Source organism: Rhamphochromis sp. 'chilingali', assembly GCF_963969265.1.
Source record: "Rhamphochromis sp. 'chilingali' genome assembly, chromosome: 2".
NCBI lineage: Eukaryota > Metazoa > Chordata > Actinopteri > Cichliformes > Cichlidae > Rhamphochromis > Rhamphochromis sp. 'chilingali'.
Genome location: NC_137930.1, coordinates 22,068,213 through 22,088,570, shown reverse-complemented (window position 1 = coordinate 22,088,570; position 20,358 = coordinate 22,068,213). Strand labels below are relative to the sequence as shown.

The window sequence follows — 20,358 nt, the reverse complement described above, 5'->3', positions numbered from 1 at the left end:
TGCTAAATCCACAAAGAAAAATGAATCTCAGTGAGGCAGCAGCAAAGGTCATCTGCAGCTTCTACATGAAGCTCATACTGAAGCTTAAAATCACAACCATAGAAATTCTTTTTTTGTAGAAATGACTGATTTTTTTAAAGTGACTCTTTTCCCCACATTACTACAGTACAGTGGTCCCTCGCTATAACGGGGTTCACCTTTTGCGGTCTTGCTGTTTTTTGTGTGCAATTTTGCATGTTCTTTTTTGTTTGTTTTGGTTTTACGTACATACATACAGCGGATTGTGTTCTGCATCCTGATTGGCTGTAGACCATTGTCAATCAATCTCACGCCGTGTCTCCTATACGGTACAGAGCACGTTCAGCTTGTCAAATTTACCTAAATCTTCAATCGCTAGCAGTGTGACTCTGAAGTGCTGTACTGTATGTTTGTAAGTTTTCTCCTCAACTATCACAACAATGTCAACGAAATGTTTTATACCGTCAAAGGCAACCGCCTCTCTCTGAGAAAAGTGTGTAAAGTGTGTAGTGAGGGGTTTCACAGCCTTAAAACATCTATAATAATTACAAAAAAATAAAGTTGGCTACTTCGCGGATTTCACCTATTACAGGTTATTTTTAGAACGTAACTCCTGCAATAAACGACCACTGTACAACCAACCTGTCAAATCACACTTTTGACCCTTGACTATTAATATTCCTGGGTAGGTGTGGAGGTAAAGTCACTCATGTAGGCAAAAGCAAATAGAAGAACTTTTCTTCATGTTATTTTATATTCCATTTGTTTTTCTCTGCTTCCGTTCTACATAACAGATGTTTAAGCTGTGTGAATTAATTAGAATTAGAATTTTGAAATAAAGCCTATTGATATGACAGCGGCGGTTCTGTTGGCAGTGTACAAAAAAATAGCTCCTGGAAGAGTTGTTACTTTTACACCAATTCCATTTCAGAACTGGTGCTTCTTCACTTTCACTTGAGTAAAGACGTTGACCCATTTAGAGTATTTTTTAACACAAGTATCAGAACTTCAACTTGAGTGCAGAATGTCTTATACTATTACCACCTCTGCCTGTGGTTTCAACACCTATGATCTCCATTTGTGTAATTTTATTTGGTTCTCCACCTTCACTTTAACAAGACAGAGCACCCCAAAATTATACAAGTTACTTTCACAGTCAGCAATAGAAAGCTACTGGTCAATTGAGCATGGCGGTTTTTGTTACTACTTTTTATGCACGTGAGGTTTATTTTTTTGTGGAGTCTATAAATTATACATAACCTTGATTTGCTAAAGAATATGAACAAAGTCTCTTACGTGTTTTTTCTTTTCTCTCAACAATAAAATACCAGCATAGATAATAAAAAAAAATGCTCACATCCAAAAACAACCTGCAACCTGAATATTGATGCTGCTGCTGTAGGCAACATCAAATAATATCCCCAGACTCTTTGACTCAAACTATCAAAGACTGTGGTTAGTACTAAGTAGTGGTACTGACAGATTATAGCAAAAGGTGGGCTATGAAAACAATACTTTAGAATTTGCTATGAGTAAACTTAACAGCTTGATCTTTGGCTGCCTTTATTTAGTTAGAAAATGCATTTGAAAATAGACAGGGGCAGTAGTAAATATGTGAACAACATTTCAGGACCTACATCACACCCACAACCCACAAGGGCACATTCCTTAAAGAGAAAGGTCGCTCAGGTTATCGCTTCAGCTCAGGTTTTACCTTGTTTTCTTAACCAACCAGGCAGCCACTGGTAAATGTGGATAAACACATTCAGAACAATATATACAGTCAAATCAGTGATCTTCAACGGATCATTCAGTAACGATATCAATTAACACTTTGCTAAATAAACTCTTAAAATTGCTTCTAAGCTGAATGACATTGTTGTACTCTCCACTGAACTTTATGTTTCTAATAAATACAGCAAAGTACAACAGACTTTCACTACAAGCATTTATTTTTAGGCAACAAACCAAATTACTAAAATTAACCCATTAAACCAGTATCTAACAACAAAGTCAAGAGACATTCAGCTTAACAAATATCATTAGTTTCTCTTTATGGTAAGTAACTCTGAAGCTTAAAACGAGGCAGCAAGGCATCTGAACCAAGTTAGGGCCTGAGTTGTAAACAGCAGAACAAACAAAGACAGGGTCTTTGCTGATCATCAACTATAAGTCTGAACTTCATTTAATCTATCATCTTACCCCAGCAAAGATATTTTGTAGCAAATTTCTAAAATTTCTAAAATAACACTCTTTTTCTAATTACTTTGATGATTCTGATCAATATATTGGACATTAATCTGAAATAATATCCTACATTTGCACAGCCCTTTAAAAAAGGGCCTGAAAAGCTTACTAATAACTTTTCAGAAACAACAAAGGACATAAAAAATATTTGAAAACTTAATGAGTAATACATTTTAATAGACAGTGTTTAAACGACCACCTACAGTATGAATAGAGGATAACTTAGAGAAAAAGGAAGTTGGTCAGTTGTGTTGACAGAAAACTGTGTGATATAGGTGGTCTCTTGCTGGGTCTTTCACACAGAAAACACAGAGTGTTTTGACTTGGCAGTAGATCAGCTGTATGGTTTGCTGTAGAGAAATCCTAGGGGCTGCACACCCACAGCTGTAATCACTGTGTTTTGTCTGCACTGAAGATTGAAGACTACTGAAAGTGGAGCTGAGCACAGAATGAAGTCAAGAACCACGAAACACAAACTCTCTGTCTTTCTCCTTATGACACACACACGCACACACACGCACGCGCGCAGGCAACAGCAGAGAACTACTTTCATGTGCTACTTCAAAGCATCAATTAAACAGAAGAAAACCTAGATAATAACCATAAGGTTATCCTCTTCGTAATGAGCCAAAGTATTCGTTGTGACACATCAAAACACCACACCGCTTCTAGCCAGCACATGGAAATGCATTAACACCACAGTGGGGAATAGAATGTGCCGCGGTGCATGCAAATAAGGGAGGAAGTGTTTAAGGACAAATCTTAATATTTGACTAAACCACAATGCGTTGTGACTTCAAAATGTTTTCAGAATGCTGTCTACATCAGAGCAATGAAGTTTACATACACCAGTTCTAGTTCTTACAAACAAAAGTGTCACCCTGTAGACCTACATACAGGCTTTGAAAAGAGTACTAAGGAATGCCTGAGATGCTATTCTCATATATATATTTCTTGAAATAAAGATGGCTTGTGCCTTTTTTTGTTGTTGGTTTATTTATTTTTGCTATTTTGAGCACTACAGCACGTGTCCACTAGTTCCATCATGTTCAAGAGAAGACTTCAAACCTGGTGAACTGTCTGTTAAAGCAATAAAGTTCACCTGTCTCTTTATACCTTTGGAAGAACTTTTCCTTTGGTGGGGTTGCCCTTCAATTAATTGGGGCTGCAAAGGTCCTTTTAAAGAGGTGCCTAGATGAGTTCACCAAATGGTGGCACAACACTGGTAAAAGACAAACAAACAAACAGCTCAGTGTCTATCAGTGTGTTTGGAGACACCAAGTATCTCCAGAGCTCCTCTTTTCCAAGCTACTGAAAAAAGAGCATGCATGGTTAGTAGGGGTGCAACGATACACAAAATTCACGGTTCGGTTCGGTTCGATACTTTGGTGTCACGGTTCGATATTTTTTCGATACAAAAAAAAAATGTTCATGCCTTTTTAATTTGTCATTTATTAAAATTGTAAATATATATTTTAACACAAAAGTACAGTTTTTAAATTTAACCCTAACCCTTGTGCGTGTTGTTTTTTAGCTCGTCATATTGCAGCCACAGAAATTCTTTTGTCCATGAAACCATAAAGCTGCACTTTCTTTTTGCCTTATAGTCTGATTTGTCATAACTTCTCCGTTTTGTGGTAAGCTTTTCTTTGGCTGTCACTTCTTCACCCTGACCTGTCTTATTTGGCTCAGCAGAACTAAAATATATATCTGTCTGTGAAGGTTCTCAATCATCCAGGTCATCGTAGTGAAATATATATCCTGCCGCACTCACATAAGCTCAGCGATTCTCTGCGCAATCAACCTCTCACATGTGTAAGCTGCGGGAGATTTCACTTGTCATGTTTGCATAGTAAGCTAACAATTAATAAGACGATGTCAGAGGAATTGGTGCACAAATTATCATCACTCACAGATCAGTGCTGTCGCTCTCTATACACAGTTCGCGCGATTGCAAAGTGAAAGCAAAAAAACAAGCGCAAATTCAAACACGATTTCAATATGTCACATATTGACAGTGGCTCACCCAATGACATAATTACCCAGCTACATTTCTGAAAGAATGCAAAAGCATTGACATATATTTTTCCTTCCTACAATAGCCCGACAGGCAGGGCAGAGATAGCCCCGGGACGTCGGGCTAGCGATATTGCGAGCCCTGTATCTGATTGAGGAATCACTCATCTTTGGAAAAGAGAGTTTATTACAGAGAAATGTCTCTTTCCAAAATAAAAGCTATACTATCCGCTTCTTCTGGGCTATATTCTCAGCAGCATATTAAACATATCAGGTCTCCATAAGGAGAATCCTGTGCTAACAGCTGTCTAAATGACTCTGCTAAAGTTTGTAGCATGCTTGTTGTTTTTGTCTTTGCACTAGGATGATGTCGGTGTAAATGTGCAGTCATATTCGTTGTGTTCCCACTAGTGCTTTCAGGTTAATCTCATTGAAATAACCTTAACGCCACAACACGGCAAATCTCCGTTAACGAGCTACCCTATACAGAGGGGCTAGACGGCCAACACGTTAACGAGCTAACTGCGCTAACACACTAGCTCCCACCCATGTAATTGAGCATTGCATGGCACATCCAACATACTGTTTTACTTTAGTCCATGACTCGCTTACCTTCAGGGTCATACGTCACATGAAAACCAAAATAATTCCAAACGCCAGATCTGAATGAGGGTGGGGAGGTCCACTTCTGTCTCGCTAGCTTGCCCTGCGCTCTTCCTTCTGACCATGCTGTCTGTGTTGAGTGCTCAGTGAATCTGCGTTCGACTACTCCGCCTAGGCTGCACTCTCGAGCCTAGGCGGAGTAGTCAAATGCAGATTCACTGAGCGCTCAACACAGACAGCATCGTCAGAAGGAAAGTTGATAAAATCAATTACAAATTTTGTATTGTTCTTTTTTTTTCTCCCCTTTGGTTTTCTTTCTTTCTCTCCCCCTCTTTCTTTCATCCTTTCCCCCTGTCCTATCCCACAGTCATGTCTGTCCCGTTTGCAACTGAAAATAAAATAAATTCATAATTATAATAAAGGTCAATCAAATGGACCAATATGATGATCCACTTAAAATAAATCCTCTTGGCATCTTTCTTGGCCTCAAGACAACAATTCTGATGGCTATAGATCCAAACGGGACACAAAAAAAAAAAAAAAAAATTGAAAAAAAAAAAAATTGAAAAAAATTGTATTGTTCGATACATATGCGTACCGAACCGAAAGCACTGTATCGAACGGTTCAATATCGATACGAATATCGTTGCACCCCTAATGGTTAGCATGTCTACTCTTCCTTTTAGACCCGCTATGTACATCATGTCTTGTATTCAGAGAGAGATGCATGAAGAGGAACGTGCAATACATATCAAGGGTTTGTTTATGTATAAATGGGCTCTTTTATCAGAATGGCTTCCAAAATGGAGCGTGGCTTTCCATGTGTCACCTTGTTTTGCTGTGCGTTATTTGCAACTGCCGCGATTCATTAAACGTGTCTGCGTAAGGCATCTGACTCTGTTCATTCTGCATGAGTTGACCCGGTCACACAAGATTTCCTTCACAATACACACCAGAAGTCTCTCTTTGGAGGAAAGGGTAGCAGCTCGCAGCACTTAAATTCCAGGTCATTAGATCCAGTGTTTGTAAGGCATATCCAGCATATCTTAGTAGTACAATGGCTAGTGCATGCAATAAATTTTCTCAGGTGAAAAAAAAGAGATCATGTATCAGATAATTAACCTTTCTTCATAGCAACACTTCTTCAAACTCAGAAGTCTTAATAGCTTGCACAATGCAAGCATTGAGGTCATTGTGTGTAATACTATTGTTGACTTGTATCTGTGTGAAACATGGTGAAGAAAACAGGAGTTTGGCAAAGATGCTCTTAGACAGATTTAAAGTACAAGATAGATCAATTTACTATCTGCAAAAGGCTCCACTTACCATATAATATTCTAAAAAAAAAAGACAATTTAGATAGCTGCAAGCTAAACACATGTTTTGCTGATCATAATTTTCTGCCATCACCACAAGAGCAAGTAACATTTAAATTAAAGAGAAGAAAAAAAAATTATCCAGATCAAAGTTTTGGATGCAATTACATTTGCCTGAAATCTGACTAAAACGATGATGGATTGAGCAATCAGAGTGCAGTTTGCATCATATAACCGCTTTCATTGTGCAGAACTGTATTCTTTTTCTTGATATTAGTTATTATTATCTGTAATACATTTCTATTAATGGAAACAGTGATGACTGTGTAACAGGAAAATTTATGCATAAAAAAAAAAATCTGAGTCCAGGTATGAGATGGTGCTACAAGAAACTAGGCCAATATGTGCTGACAGGGAAGCAAGAAATGTTGCCACAAAGCAAAATTTCAATATGCAGACTTGTGGATGCCAGTAGAAGAGTAGATGAACAGCTGCAGGGTTTAGCTGAGCTGACACAACTGCTACTGTAGTTTTCCACACATTCAGTTACAGTTTTTTTGTAACATCAATCTGAAGCAAGTTAACCAGCGGACTGTGATTAGTCAGCTATAACCATATTCATCGGACAATCCTGCACTCGTGCAACTCGTGTGCCCACAACACTTTGTATTTGGTCTTGTTCCAACCCCAATACAGATTCAGGCAAGAATCTACAATTCACCCTAATGACTGATCATTAATGGCATGCTTTCCCCGCCGTCTCTCAGGTTCCAGTAAAAAATGTGTTCAACTGCTGGAAATTGTTGTGTGTGCTGCTGGTTGTTGATGCCCCACGCATCATATTCTTACAGTACCTACTGTTTTTCCTCCCACTCAGACACTGAGGACAAGAGCTTTCCTATTCTGCAGACTCATCAGCTGCCTGTGTTCTCCCTATTAGCATTTTAACTTCCTGAATCTCATGTTACAAATCATCAGTATGATATAGAAACTGACTATAATGACTGCAGTGTCTTATCTAACAGTTTGGGGGGAGGGACAAAAAAACAAACAAACAAAAAAAACAGTGAAATCTTGTGCTCTTTTCTTTGTGTAGTGACACAGGGCTCAGGCTCCGGGCTCCAAATATGTCTTAAGGATAAAATGAACCTATAGTCCATAAATTTAAAATGCTTTTGGGAGTTAGACATATGATTATTCTGACTTGGGAGTGTGCCTCAATGTTTCTTTTAAGAATTGCAGTGATACACAAATCCCTTCAAGTAGTAAAAAACAAAGCAAAATAAGACTTTTTTGTCTTTATTGTTACCACCCATATTCCATGGCAGATAACAATCAACCTGTGTGGTCATGTCATTTATGTCAGTGACATTATTTCCACAAGCTCAGTTAAACCAGCTCTTGTCACTTCTCATCAACTATACTTGGGCTGTATCGTGCTCTACCTGTCTGTCCCACTTAGTTAGATTTGCATATGGATTCTTGTATTGTTGCGAGAGATACACCCCAGTGTTCATGTTCATGTTACACTGCCAAACGTATTAATAGGTGATAAAAAAGAAGAAAATAAAGTGTGTGTGTGTGTGTGTGTGTGTAAGCATATGCAAATACACACTGCAGAAAAGAGAATTAATAAAAATTCTAAATATTCCAAGTACAAATACAAAGTTCTACCAAGCTAAGAAATAGAAAATAGAAAAGTTTCTGTCAACCCGCAATCTACTTTCCTTGGTGCTTCTCATTAAATCTGATGTAATTAATTAATTTCCCTTATGCAGCACTAACCAAAAGATATGACCAATAACTTTTCACCTTTAACTGCTCATAGTAAGTGCTTCTTCTATTATCATGTGGCCCATACTTCGACACTTGTGACACTGTTTCACCTCTAATTATATGCTCTCAAAGGAGACTCTTACTATTGACACCAGAGAGGACATCTCTCAATGACACCCTTCACTCTGTTGAGGCTACATGGATTTAATGGTAAACTTAACCTTATATCTACTACATAAGTAATGCATAACAGCAAAGGAAATGTATGTAGTACATTAGATGCTAACTTTATGGTGATAACTGTCTAGGGTATATGCTAGACCAGTGTTTTCCAACCTTTTGGTGCCATGGCACACCACCAAACAAAAATGTCACAAAAGGCATATTGATAATTTTTCCCCGTGCACCAGACATAGCGGAATTGGTTGAGTTTGTCCCCAGTATACCTTTTTTGCTTTCTTCTGATCACTACTCATGCTAGGACCTTCATCTGGGTCGAAATTTTCAGCAGGACCAAGATGAAAGCCCTAACTTTTTCTTTTCAAATATTTATCAATTTATGCGCTGTGTTGTCTCACTCACGGCATGACTATTATGTAATTTCTCCTTCGTCTTCTTCTGTTTCACTGGCAGTTGTCAACACATTTAATTAGAGCAGGTAGCTGTACTGCCCTCTAGTGGAAGAGAATGTAATTGTTCTGCCCGTTACTCATGCAGGTCGCTTAGAGCAGCGGTCCCCAACCCCCGGCCCATGGACCGGTCGTTTGGTACTGGGCCACAAGAGTTGAGGCTCAGGCGTCAAATTTATGCTTTTTTATCGTTTTTTTTTTTTGTTTGTTTTTATCGTTAATTCAGTTTCCCTGGGTCTTTTCCCGTGTGTTATGAATAAAAATTTGGTTTTTTTGGTACTGGTACTGGTTTTATTTTGTTGTATTTATCCGCGACACCTTAAAGGCCGGTCCGTGAAAATATTGTCGGACATAAACTGGTTTGTGGTGCAAAAAAGGCTGGGGACCGCTAGCTTAGATTACTAATCAGGTGGAACCAGATAATCTTCCACAGCACACCTGATCATTTCTCACGGCACACCTATGTGCCACAGCACAGTGGTTGGGAAACACTGCACTAGGCTACCTTACTATGCTTATTAGAACTTTTTTCAAATTATTCTTTCAGATAAGAAGCCCTATTTATTTCAGGTAAATTTCTGATAATTACTGGAGTGAACTTGTTCTTCCAAATCATATTTGATGAAATAAAGCCAAACAAATTATAAACTGACAGAAATGATAATTGATGAGGTTAAGACTGTATAGTCAATATTTAAACATGTTACTGCAGAACGTAATCGAAGTGACTCTTATAATGCATAAACAAGTGATGGTATGTCTATGCACTGTAGTGGATAAATGAAAGCCTGATACTGTAGGTTAAATGCATTGTGCATGTGACCTCTATGATGATTATGCTGAAGCAATGAAAGCACCAAAGATGTGAATGCCGAATAATGAACTGAATTCAAAACTGGATAGTCTAGTTATTCTGCATAATTTTCTGTGGACAAACTTGTGATTGTGTATGCACAGACACAGATAAATGATTAATGACTACTAATATATTGATTATTTGGACTGGAAATTACCCAGAGGACTACAGATGGAATGCACTGGTAATAAACTGTCCTGTGTATCGTTATTGTTAAACAATAAACAAAATTAATAAATTATCACCCCATCATTATCACTTAGGTCACAAACTATTAGTATCAAGTGGAAAGGATTAACACATACTGTCCAGTATATAGCGTAAAATGAAAAGGAACATGCAAATCCTCTTGTGGTGTCTGTAGTATGTTTTTAACAAAAAATTCAAATTTTTTAATGACTTTGTGTCCTACCTCTGGTGTGGCTCAGGACCCTCCGGCGGCCTGTTGACGAGCTGTGCATGACATGCTGGTAGTGAGACATGTCTGTTGGAGTGTTGGGAACACGGAAACTGTCCTGGAATCTCTGCATCAAATCCTCGACTGACTCGGTGTTTGGGTCAATGGCTATGAAAAAGAGATGCAAAGTGAAAATGGCAGCCATGTCAAAAGGCTTTAAAGTAACACTGTGACAAATGCTCAAGATATTCTAAAGAGATATGCACGGATACAAAGAAGCAAAACAAATGTAGCTTGCATTCTTTTTTGTTTTTTAGGAAAGATGGGGGATTAATGTCTGATATACATGTAACACTAGGTTGTGTGCCTGTGTTGATACTGTATCAAGAAAAGAAAAGAAAAGACATCTAGTCAGTTTTAGTTTTTTAGGGGTTTTTTTGGTGGGGGGTTTTTTGTTTTGGGGTTTGTTTTTTTTCCTGGACTTTAAATGATTCCATCAATTCAATATTGCCTCATCTCTACAGGGATCCTGCCAGCGCTTCCCCTGATGGCTCAGTTTCACTCTTCCTGATGAATGACTCCAAAACAACTGGTTGTGGGGAAAGCAGGGAGAACAGAAAGAGCAGGTTTTTTTCTTTACAGATTGAATTTAACAATAGAAAGGACAAACAATTTCTATGACTTGTTCAGATGTCCTGGCTCATTTACAACAACAAAAAAAAGAGAACAGAAAACATTACGAGTTAAGACTATTTTCCTCTTATTGCTTCCGAAGCACACAAAAAGGTTGAAACTGAAACATTAGATAAACACACACACACACACACATATACATATATATTAGGAGTGCAACGATACACAAAATTCACGGTTCGGTTCGATACTTTGGTGTCACGGTTCAATATTTTTTCGATACAAAAAAAAAAAGTTCATGCTTTTTTAAATTTGTCATTTATTAAAATTATAAATATATATTTTAACTCAAAAGTACAGTTTTTAAATTTAATGTTGCTGAAACAACAAAGTAATAATAAATAAATAAATATATCTGATCGAGAAATCACTCATCTTTGGAAAAGAGCGTTTATTACAGAGAAATGGCTCTTTCCAAAATAAAAGCTATACTATACGCTTCTTCTGGGCTATATTCTCAGCAGCATATTAAACATATCAGGTCCCCATAAGGAGAATCATGTGCTAACGGCTGTCTAAATGACTCGGGTAAAGTTTGTAGCATGCATGCTTGTTGTTTTTGTCTGCTTCCACTTGTCTTTGCACTAGGATGATGTCAGAATAAATGTGCAGTCATATTCGTTGTGTTCCCACTAGTGCTGTCAGCTTTAATCTCGTTGAAATGACCTTAACGCCACAACAGGCAAATCTCCGTTAACCAGCTACCGCGGATCGCCCCGTGCGTGGGGCTGGACCGCCAACACGTTAACGAGCTAACTGCGCTAACACACTAGTTCCCACCAATGTAATTGAGCATTGCGTGGCACATCCGACATACTGTTTTACTTTAGTCCATGACGCGCTTACCTTCAGGGTCATACGTCACATGAAGACCAAAATAGTTCCAAACGCTACATCTGAATGAGGGTGGGGGAGGTTCAATTTGCCATGTTGCAAGGAGAGCTTAACTTATGTCTGCTAGCTTGCCCTGCGCTCAGTGAATCTATATATATCTATATATATATATATATAGATATATATACAGTGGGGCAAAAAAGTATTTAGTCAGCCACCGATTGTGCAAGTTCCCCCACCTAAAATGATGACAGAGGTCAGTAATTTGCACCAGAGATACACTTCAACTGTGAGAGACAGAATGTGAAAAAAAAAAACCATGAATCCACATGGTAGGATTTGTAAAGAATTTATTCGTAAATCAGGGTGGAAAATAAGTATTTGGTCAATAACAAAAATACAACTCAATACTTTGTAACATAACCTTTGTTGGCAATAACAGAGGTCAAACGTTTACTATAGGTCTTTACCAGGTTTGCACACACAGTAGCTGGTATTTTGGCCCATTCCTCCATGCAGATCTTCTCGAGAGCAGTGATGTTTTGGGGCTGTCGCCGAGCAACACGGACTTTCAACTCCCGCCACAGATTTTCTATGGGGTTGAGGTCTGGAGACTGGCTAGGCCACTCCAGGACTTTCAAATGCTTCTTACGGAGCCACTCCTTTGTTGCCCGGGCGGTGTGTTTTGGATCATTGTCATGTTGGAAGACTCAGCCTCGTTTCATCTTCAAAGTTCTCACTGATGGAAGGAGGTTTTGGCTCAAAATCTCACGATACATGGCCCCATTCATTCTGTCCTTAACACGGATCAGTCGTCCTGTCCCCTTGGCAGAAAAACAGCCCCATAGCATGATGTTTCCACCCCCATGCTTCACAGTAGGTATGGTGTTCTTGGGATGCAACTCAGTATTCTTCTTCCTCCAAACACGACGAGTTGAGTTTATACCAAAAAGTTCTACTTTGGTTTCATCTGACCACATGACATTCTCCCAATCCTCTGCTGTATCATCCATGTGCTCTCTGGCAAACTTCAGACGGGCCTGGACATGCACTGGCTTCAGCAGCAGAACACGTCTGGCACTGCGGGATTTGATTCCCTGCCGTTGTAGTGTGTTACTGATGGTGACCTTTGTTACTTTGGTCCCAGCTCTCTGCAGGTCATTCACCAGGTCTCCCCGTGTGGTTCTGGGATCTTTGCTCACCGTTCTCATGATCATTTTGACCCCACGGGATGAGATCTTGCGTGGAGCCCCAGATCGAGGGAGATTATCAGTGGTCTTGTATGTCTTCCATTTTCTGATGATTGCTCCCACAGTTGATTTTTTCACACCAAGCTGCTTGCCTATTGTAGATTCACTCTTCCCAGTCTGGTGCAGGTCTACAATACTTTTCCTGGTGTCCTTAGAAAGCTCTTTGGTCTTGGCCATGGCGGAGTTTGGAGTCTGACTGTTTGAGGCTGTGGACAGGTGTCTTTTATACAGATGATGAGTTCAAACTGGTGCCATTCATACAGGTAACGAGTGGGGGACAGAAAAGCTTCTTACAGAAGACGTTACAGGTCTGTGAGAGCAAGAGATTTTCCTTGTTTGAAGTGACCAAATACTTATTTTCCACCCTGATTTACGAATAAATTCTTTACAAATCCTACCATGTGGATTCATGGATTTTTTTTTTCACATTCTGTCTCTCACAGTTGAAGTGTACCTCTGGTGCAAATTACTGACCTCTGCCATCATTTTAAGTGGGGGAACTTGCACAATCGGTGGCTGACTAAATACTTTTTTGCCCCACTGTGTGTGTGTGTGTGTGTGTGTGTGTGTGTGTGTGTGTGTGTGTGTGTGTGTGTATATATATATGTGTGTGAATAATAGATAGATTATATATTATAATTTATATGTATGTATACAAAGTGTGCTTGTGTGCTACACAATGTTTTTGACACATCTTAGGCCTTCAATATATGCAACCTCTAATGATTTCACTGTCTGCAGGCATTAACAGTGGCTGTAAAAAAGAAATCCTTCAAGGAAAACTGTGAAAACAGCTCTGTCCCCAAACTTACAGTACAGCCAACTCCAAATGATGTGGCCATTCATCACCCCAACTACCAGTACCCCCACCTATCATCATCATCTTTTGATCTGTCAGTCTGGCTCTGAGGCGCGCTCTGTCCATGAATAATGGTGATGTGGTGCTCCCAGTCGATGCTCATCATACATGCCAATGAGGAGGCAAAAGCAGAGAAAGAGGGAGATGAAGAAGATGGAGGTTAAAGTGAGGAGGCAGAAGTATTTACACTGATTTTGATTTTAAATGCAACCAGTAGCAGAGGCAATGCAGGTTGCTAGAGAACAAAATACTATCTTTGAGTCATATGTATTTGTTTCAAAACATTTGTGGTTAAACTGAGCTGAATATAACTACGCTTTCTAGAAACCACCACATCCCCAAATGTGCCTTATGTGTCCTATCTTCAAGCCACCAAGTAGATACACTCCCTTGATAAATTACACACAAAGGATTATGTTCATAATGTCCATTTGTTTCAGACACAGCTTTATTCTAGATATCTGAAATACTATTTGGTGTTTCACATAAAAAAATAACGCCATGCAGCATCACCCCTCTGTTAGCTTTGCATATATATTTGTAACTTTATTACTTTGTCTGACACAGTAAACAGCAATAATGAAGTGCACTGGACACAATATCTTTAAGCTCCTTGGCCAGGGTGTTACTTTATTGAGTAATCCAGTGGCTCCCAGTCGATGTGCATCATACATGCCAATGAGAGGGCAAAAACAGAAGAGGGAAATGAAGAAAACGGAGGTTAAAGTGGCAAGTTATTTAAGTATTTACACAGATTTTGATTTAAAAAATAGATTTTGGGTGTAGTTTTGGTTTTAAATGGAACCAGGAACAGAATAATATGTCTTTGAGTCATAAGTATTTATTTCTAAACATGTGTGATTAAACTAAGTTGAATATACTATTATTATTTCACATCAAAATACAACCTGATGCAATAGATAAGAGGAAGAGATAGAGGCATACATGCATTTTGGTTTATGCCCATGCATTTAAATTTAGGTGTTCTTTTTAAATTTCCAGACACCATTCATCCCCAAACAGATCCTTATTTGTGCTCTAGGTTCATGCCAAAAAGCAGATGCAAAGAATTATGTTCATAACGTCCAACTTGTAACAGACAAGCCTTTTTTTAAATGTTTGAATAATTATTTGGTCCTTCATATTAAAACAAAACAATACCATGCAGTATTAGCCTGTGCTAGATAATTCCTACTTTTGTGTAACTTTCTTCTGACACAGTAAACAGCAATAATGAAGCACACTGGCCACCGTGTGTTTAAGCTCTTCTGTCTGGTTGTTAGCCTATTTAGTGATCCAATACTTATAAACATGTAATGACAAAAGCAATGTCAATTATGCAGCAGTGTCAGTTGCTACATAACTGATATTAAACATTAATATCGATTACGCAACAAATGTACTTTTAACCTAAAATTAAAAGAGAACCAAACACGATGCTGTTGTTCATTGTTTACACACAGCTGTGTGACAAATTAAAGGAAAGTGGGGTACTGGTTGTGGGAACTGCTGTCCCATAAATCAGTTCCTAATCTATCACAGGTTTTTATTTGAGCTGAGCTCTAGTGTCCCATAGATAAGACACCATCTTTCTGGAAGAGACAGCTCTGGTTAGATGTTCCAAAACACAATTTTTAATCATAAAAGCATAAATAAAGCAAACGAATTAAGTAACAATATACAAATGGTTGACCCAAACCACGTCTAGCTATAGTAGTCAAGATACAGCATTGTGTACAGATGAGATCCCAGATGCCCAGAAGGCAGCCAACATGCAGTTGACCTAAAGGTAGCCTAAGGGGGTAAAAAAAAAAGAACTGCATCTTCAGTGTAAGTCTTAGGAAAATGGCAATATTGTATTCATTTGTTAAGAAGAAATATGCACTGATAATCAGTGCAGGGGAAAAAAAGGTTTTGTTCTGTATATCCGGTTCTTTCAAGTCCACCACTATACTGGACCCCAAAGGTTAAAGAGACCAGATGCATAATAGCCTTAGTGAGCGCCATTAGCTGTGACATTCATGCTAGTGTTTGGTCCTCATAGTCAGCAAACAAACAACAAGGGCGGGGAATCTGTTATATAGGCTTTGATCTGTCATGACTGAGGAGAAGTTGTGATACCATGTTTAAGGTTAACTGCTTGCATGCATATTTCATGGTTTAAAAGTCTTTATCTGTTTCTTTTTTAGATCCCAAGGGAGAATAAATGTTAGAGAATAAAGAATAAATGCTAGGTCAAACAGAAGTGCTTAGAGCCACAGTCTCCTTGAAATAAATTTAATATGTCTCGAAAGGTTGTCAAGAAACTTTCTCCTACATTTTCCCCTTGAAGAAACATACAAAATCTTAAAATAACAATTAAAAAAAATGTAATTATGAATTTATGGATGTATACTTCAGTATTGTATACAACAGGAATGACAAAAATATGTTTGCCTGTACTTTTTTTCTGTTGTCTTTCTCCAGTACAATCTCTTCCTATTTTTTGGGTCGCTCTTCATTTCTCATTTCTGTCAGAGAAAACTATCAAGATATTTTATTCTGACATTTGTTTCTCCCTAGACCCCAAGTCCACCGGCTTCTCATTTTGAGTTCAATGTCAGCTAAAGCTCTGTTGCCTCAATTTTCTCCTTTTCATCTCCCTTATCTGCAGTCACTCCCTTATCAGTGCTGAGTATGTGTTAACAGTGTCTCATAAGCAGCGGATGTCAACAGCATGCTGCCTCAGTCAACTTATTCCTGGTGGTCTCATGATGCCCACTACAAGGCAATAACAATTCTCAATTTTCTGTTATTGTTCAGAAGCACAATTCTGCTTGTTTATGGTTTATGCAGGCTTTTGCAAAAGTGTGTATTAGCTGGCATGCAATTGCTTTTGTATATAAATATTTACAGATAGCTTAACTTCTACCCACTTTTACTTCCAACTTCCTCTTTATGGAGGAAGTAGTTGCATGGAAAGCAGAGCGGTTTGCACAGAGTGATCTCCAAACCCAGCTTTCACATTTAGACTGGACTTCATATTGATATAATGATAGTGAAAATGCTATCACACCAACTATTTTCATTACAGTCACAAAGTAGGCTAATTCAAAACTTGTTAATAAATTACCTTACATACTAGCTAAATGTTAATATCTCAAAGACAAAATCTGTCCTTTTAAACTGCCATGACCATGGAAACTATCTGAGAGGAAAGTGTCTGAAGTGTCCACTCCAAACATACTGCAATCTGCCTGTTTCTCCTCCTCCATCTTTTGCAACTCACATTGTCTGGCTTCCCCTGGGAGCTCATTGTTGAGCAATCCACTAAAATAGGATCGAGGAAGGTAAAATATGCTGCAATTTGCTTTCTGATGGACATGTACTTGGTGTTCTCATTAGGTTGCAGTAAGGTGACAGGAAAGCATCACTACTCAGGCAAAAAAAAAAAAAAAAGCGCTAGCATTTGCAAACTATTCAGTGCCAACAGTGTTCATCAACAAATAAGTAAAATCAGTAAAAATAATTAACAAGATTTACTCAGATTGCTTTTTCTTTTGTTGATGGCATTTGGTGTGCTTTTCCAAACCTATTTTTGTAGAAACAAAATTCAACTAGAGTGTTAGATTTGATCTAAATTATTCCATTTTAACATTGACAAATTTGTCAGTAATTACAAAAGAAAGCTAGCAACACGAATTAGTAAAATGTTGGGATCATAACGCAGGCTGAATTGTCATTGTTAACTTAGGACAAGACGTTTGATTATTTTATCAAAATATTAAGTAAGGTGAAAATATTTTGAAAATAGTAGAACAAAATAATGGTGGTTGATGTTGTCACAATCACCAGGGCAGATTGCATAAACTAATGTATCATGACATTTTTTTTCCACAGCAAAACTTGATGGTAAATCACTAATTTGCAGAAGCAGAGGTTTCTAAAATTGTACCGCTGGGTAAAAATCTGATACAACCATGCCTGTACCTTGACAGAAAATGAAATCCAGCACCAGGAAGAGAAACATTTGTTCTGTCAGCAAAAAGTGCATTGAAGGATCAGCTCCTCCAACAAGCCAAATGAACAATGACTAGGCCATCTTCCACTAAATTGCTGATACAGCCCATGGGAATTACTGTTTGTGAGAAACTGAAACCTTTAACCATGACTCTTTGTCTATAAATAGTGCTTGACCCTATTTCTCTTAGGCTCAAAAGACAATTCCTCTCTGCGGAAAGTCAGTGAAACACAAGGCAACATTTTCAGGCTTCTCATCCATGTCCCATGCCCTGAGGCAGGTGGTGATAAAGCATGTATTGGAGCTTAGGCGATGGCTTGGGCTCTGTTTCTATACATGCACACTAAATTGTATCTTAACAGCTGACAATAGGTTGCTTGTCCTATTATACCCCATTTCAATCCAAACTGCTTGTTATAACGGTCATTTATAACAAGCAGTTTAGGCTGACTTGTCCAACATGAGTTTTCATGAACTGAAATCTGGTAGGGCCTCAGCATCCACATGACAGAAAACATAACAAACAAATAAAAAAATAACAGCAACAACAAAAACAAAAATCATGGATAGACCAAAACAATTGTTGTGGTATCTACTTTCAATTCAAGCCTACCTCTTTCACATACATGTTTTAACATCTAGAGTAAGTTATGTATCTTTCCTATTCTTAGCCATCCTGCCTAGAAGCCAAACAGCATTCATATTCATGGAGGCATGCAGTCACAAGGGAAATGACGGGAATATTTGTGTAGATCTTTAGACCCTACAAACCCCTGCCGCTTTAATTTGGAGAAAGTCTGCAGGAAGAAAAGAAGCTGAGGGCCCAAGAAATTAAATTCCTGCAGATTTCAATTTTTTTATTATGTTTCAGTCTCTTCCTCACTTCCTCACATATTTTCTGTGCTTTTACCTCTGACATGCAGACGCACATGCAGACACATGCACTTCCTCTAGTCACATCTCTATTCCCCTGGCTTTCTCTCGTCTTTCACAGCTTGGGGAGCAAATGGGTACAGAGAAGATCAATGGGGGTGAGTGGGATGGTTGTGTGGGGTTGTGGGTAGGGGTTGGATAGGGTAGGGAGTTCACACTAGCTCTGATTCCCACTGTGATTTAATACATTTGTCATTGTTTCAATATGAACAGTCCAGTGTAGCTGTCTGGGAAAGCCTTCACAGCAGTGCTTCTGGAAGTCTGACATGTACATGAGAGAGAGTAAAAGGTTAGACAGAAACAAAGGGAAAGACAAAAGTGTCAGAGAAGACAAGGGATCCAGACATGAATGAAGAATAGCTAAAAGGGAGCCTGAGAAGGGCAGAATAGATATGGGTAGACAATGGTCGCCACTGGTGTTAAAGAAAAAAGAAATGAAGTGATGACTAGAATGAGATGCAGATAAGAGACTCAGTAGGAAGAGCACAGTGGGGTGGAAAAGGGAAGGGATGATAATGATAAGCAAAATATTCAGAGACAAAGACAAATTCAAAAACACAGGGGAATAGCACAAAAAGGGTGAAATCTTCCTAGTTAAACAATGCTGAAACATTGATTTAAACTGTACATTGACGAGAATTAGAAGCCCTTACATCTACTGGGCAGTAAGATGTAATAATTATATAAAAATGCCTCAGTTTGTGAGATGAATATGCTTCAGAGGAACAAAATCCATGTTTGACTTTGACGTTAAGACAATGCAAAATGAAAATGTTGTATGTTCAAAGAACATTTGAACATTCTCAACTACTTGAAAACATCTAATGTCCCATCGTTAGACACTTTCCCTTTCTGGTCTTTCCTTCTACTTGCATATTTTAAGGCCTGTGTTGCTTGCAGAGGCAAGAATAAAGTTCTATCTATAGCTTGGTTTTTGCCACGGGCCAGAATAAAATATGAATGTGTCTCCCCGTGCTGTGCCAGTTGAACATTGCAGGCCAAGCTCTGACCTCCAACTGCTCCAGACAGGCTGAACCTCCTGACTGGTAATCACAAATAAGTCTACGTCCCAACATTGAGGAACAAAACCTGGCTTACAATAATATTTTAGATGTCCTTATCCATTATGACACAAGACTCGAAAAAATGTTTGGATAAAGTATTCTGTGAGTAAATGTTTAATAAGTAGCAATGCTACAGTCGCATGCAGCCTATTCCCAACAGGAAACACCAACTGAAAAGTATTTTTTGTGCTCAAGAAAAGCACAGGGCAGACTGAGAGCTGGAAATGATAAGCAAGATAAGACTTAAAGAAATAAATGGTAAATGGCCTGTATTTGTATAGCGCTTTACTTGGTCCTAAGGACCCCAAAGCACTTTACACTATACACAATCATCCACCCATTCCCACACTGGTGATGGCAAGCTACAGTGTAGCCACAGCCGCCCTGGGGCACACTGACATAGGCGAGGCTGCCGGACACTGGCGCCACCGGGCCCTCTGACCACCACCAGTAGACAACGGGTGAAGTGTCTTGCCCAAGGACACAACGACCGAGACTGTCGGAGCCGGGCTCGAACCAGCAACCTTCTGATTACAAGATGAACGCCCAACTCTTGAGCCACGATCGCTCCAAATAATGCTTTTGATTAAAGTAACTTTAAAAAGTCCTGGATTAGTTAAGTTCTTCTTTTCTGTATACACTCTAACCTCTCTCAAAATGTACCTCTATAATGCTTTCTGAACACTTCTAAGTCCAAGTTTTTTAAGTGATATAACCTTGGGAGGGGTTTCTCATAACTACATTTAGCGTTTGGATGTTCTCACAGTACACCAAGCCTATTCAAATGGCACACAAATTGTGTGTGTAGAGCCCTGTTGTTTCTGGCTTTTGGAGACTGAAGAGATAGTTTTGTGTGTGCATTATGAA

General features: G+C 38.7%; 1 protein-coding gene across 1 annotated transcript in view; it reads right to left on the bottom strand.

The window, feature by feature from the left end:
* Positions 1–20,358, bottom strand: part of astn2 (astrotactin 2) — a 302,939-nt gene that overhangs the window by 191,259 nt on the left and 91,322 nt on the right. Inside the window, exon 4 of the mRNA XM_080874142.1 lies at positions 9,874–10,026. Within this exon, the coding sequence (XP_080730268.1) occupies positions 9,874–10,026 (153 nt within the window). The remainder of the gene's footprint in view (positions 1–9,873; positions 10,027–20,358) is intronic.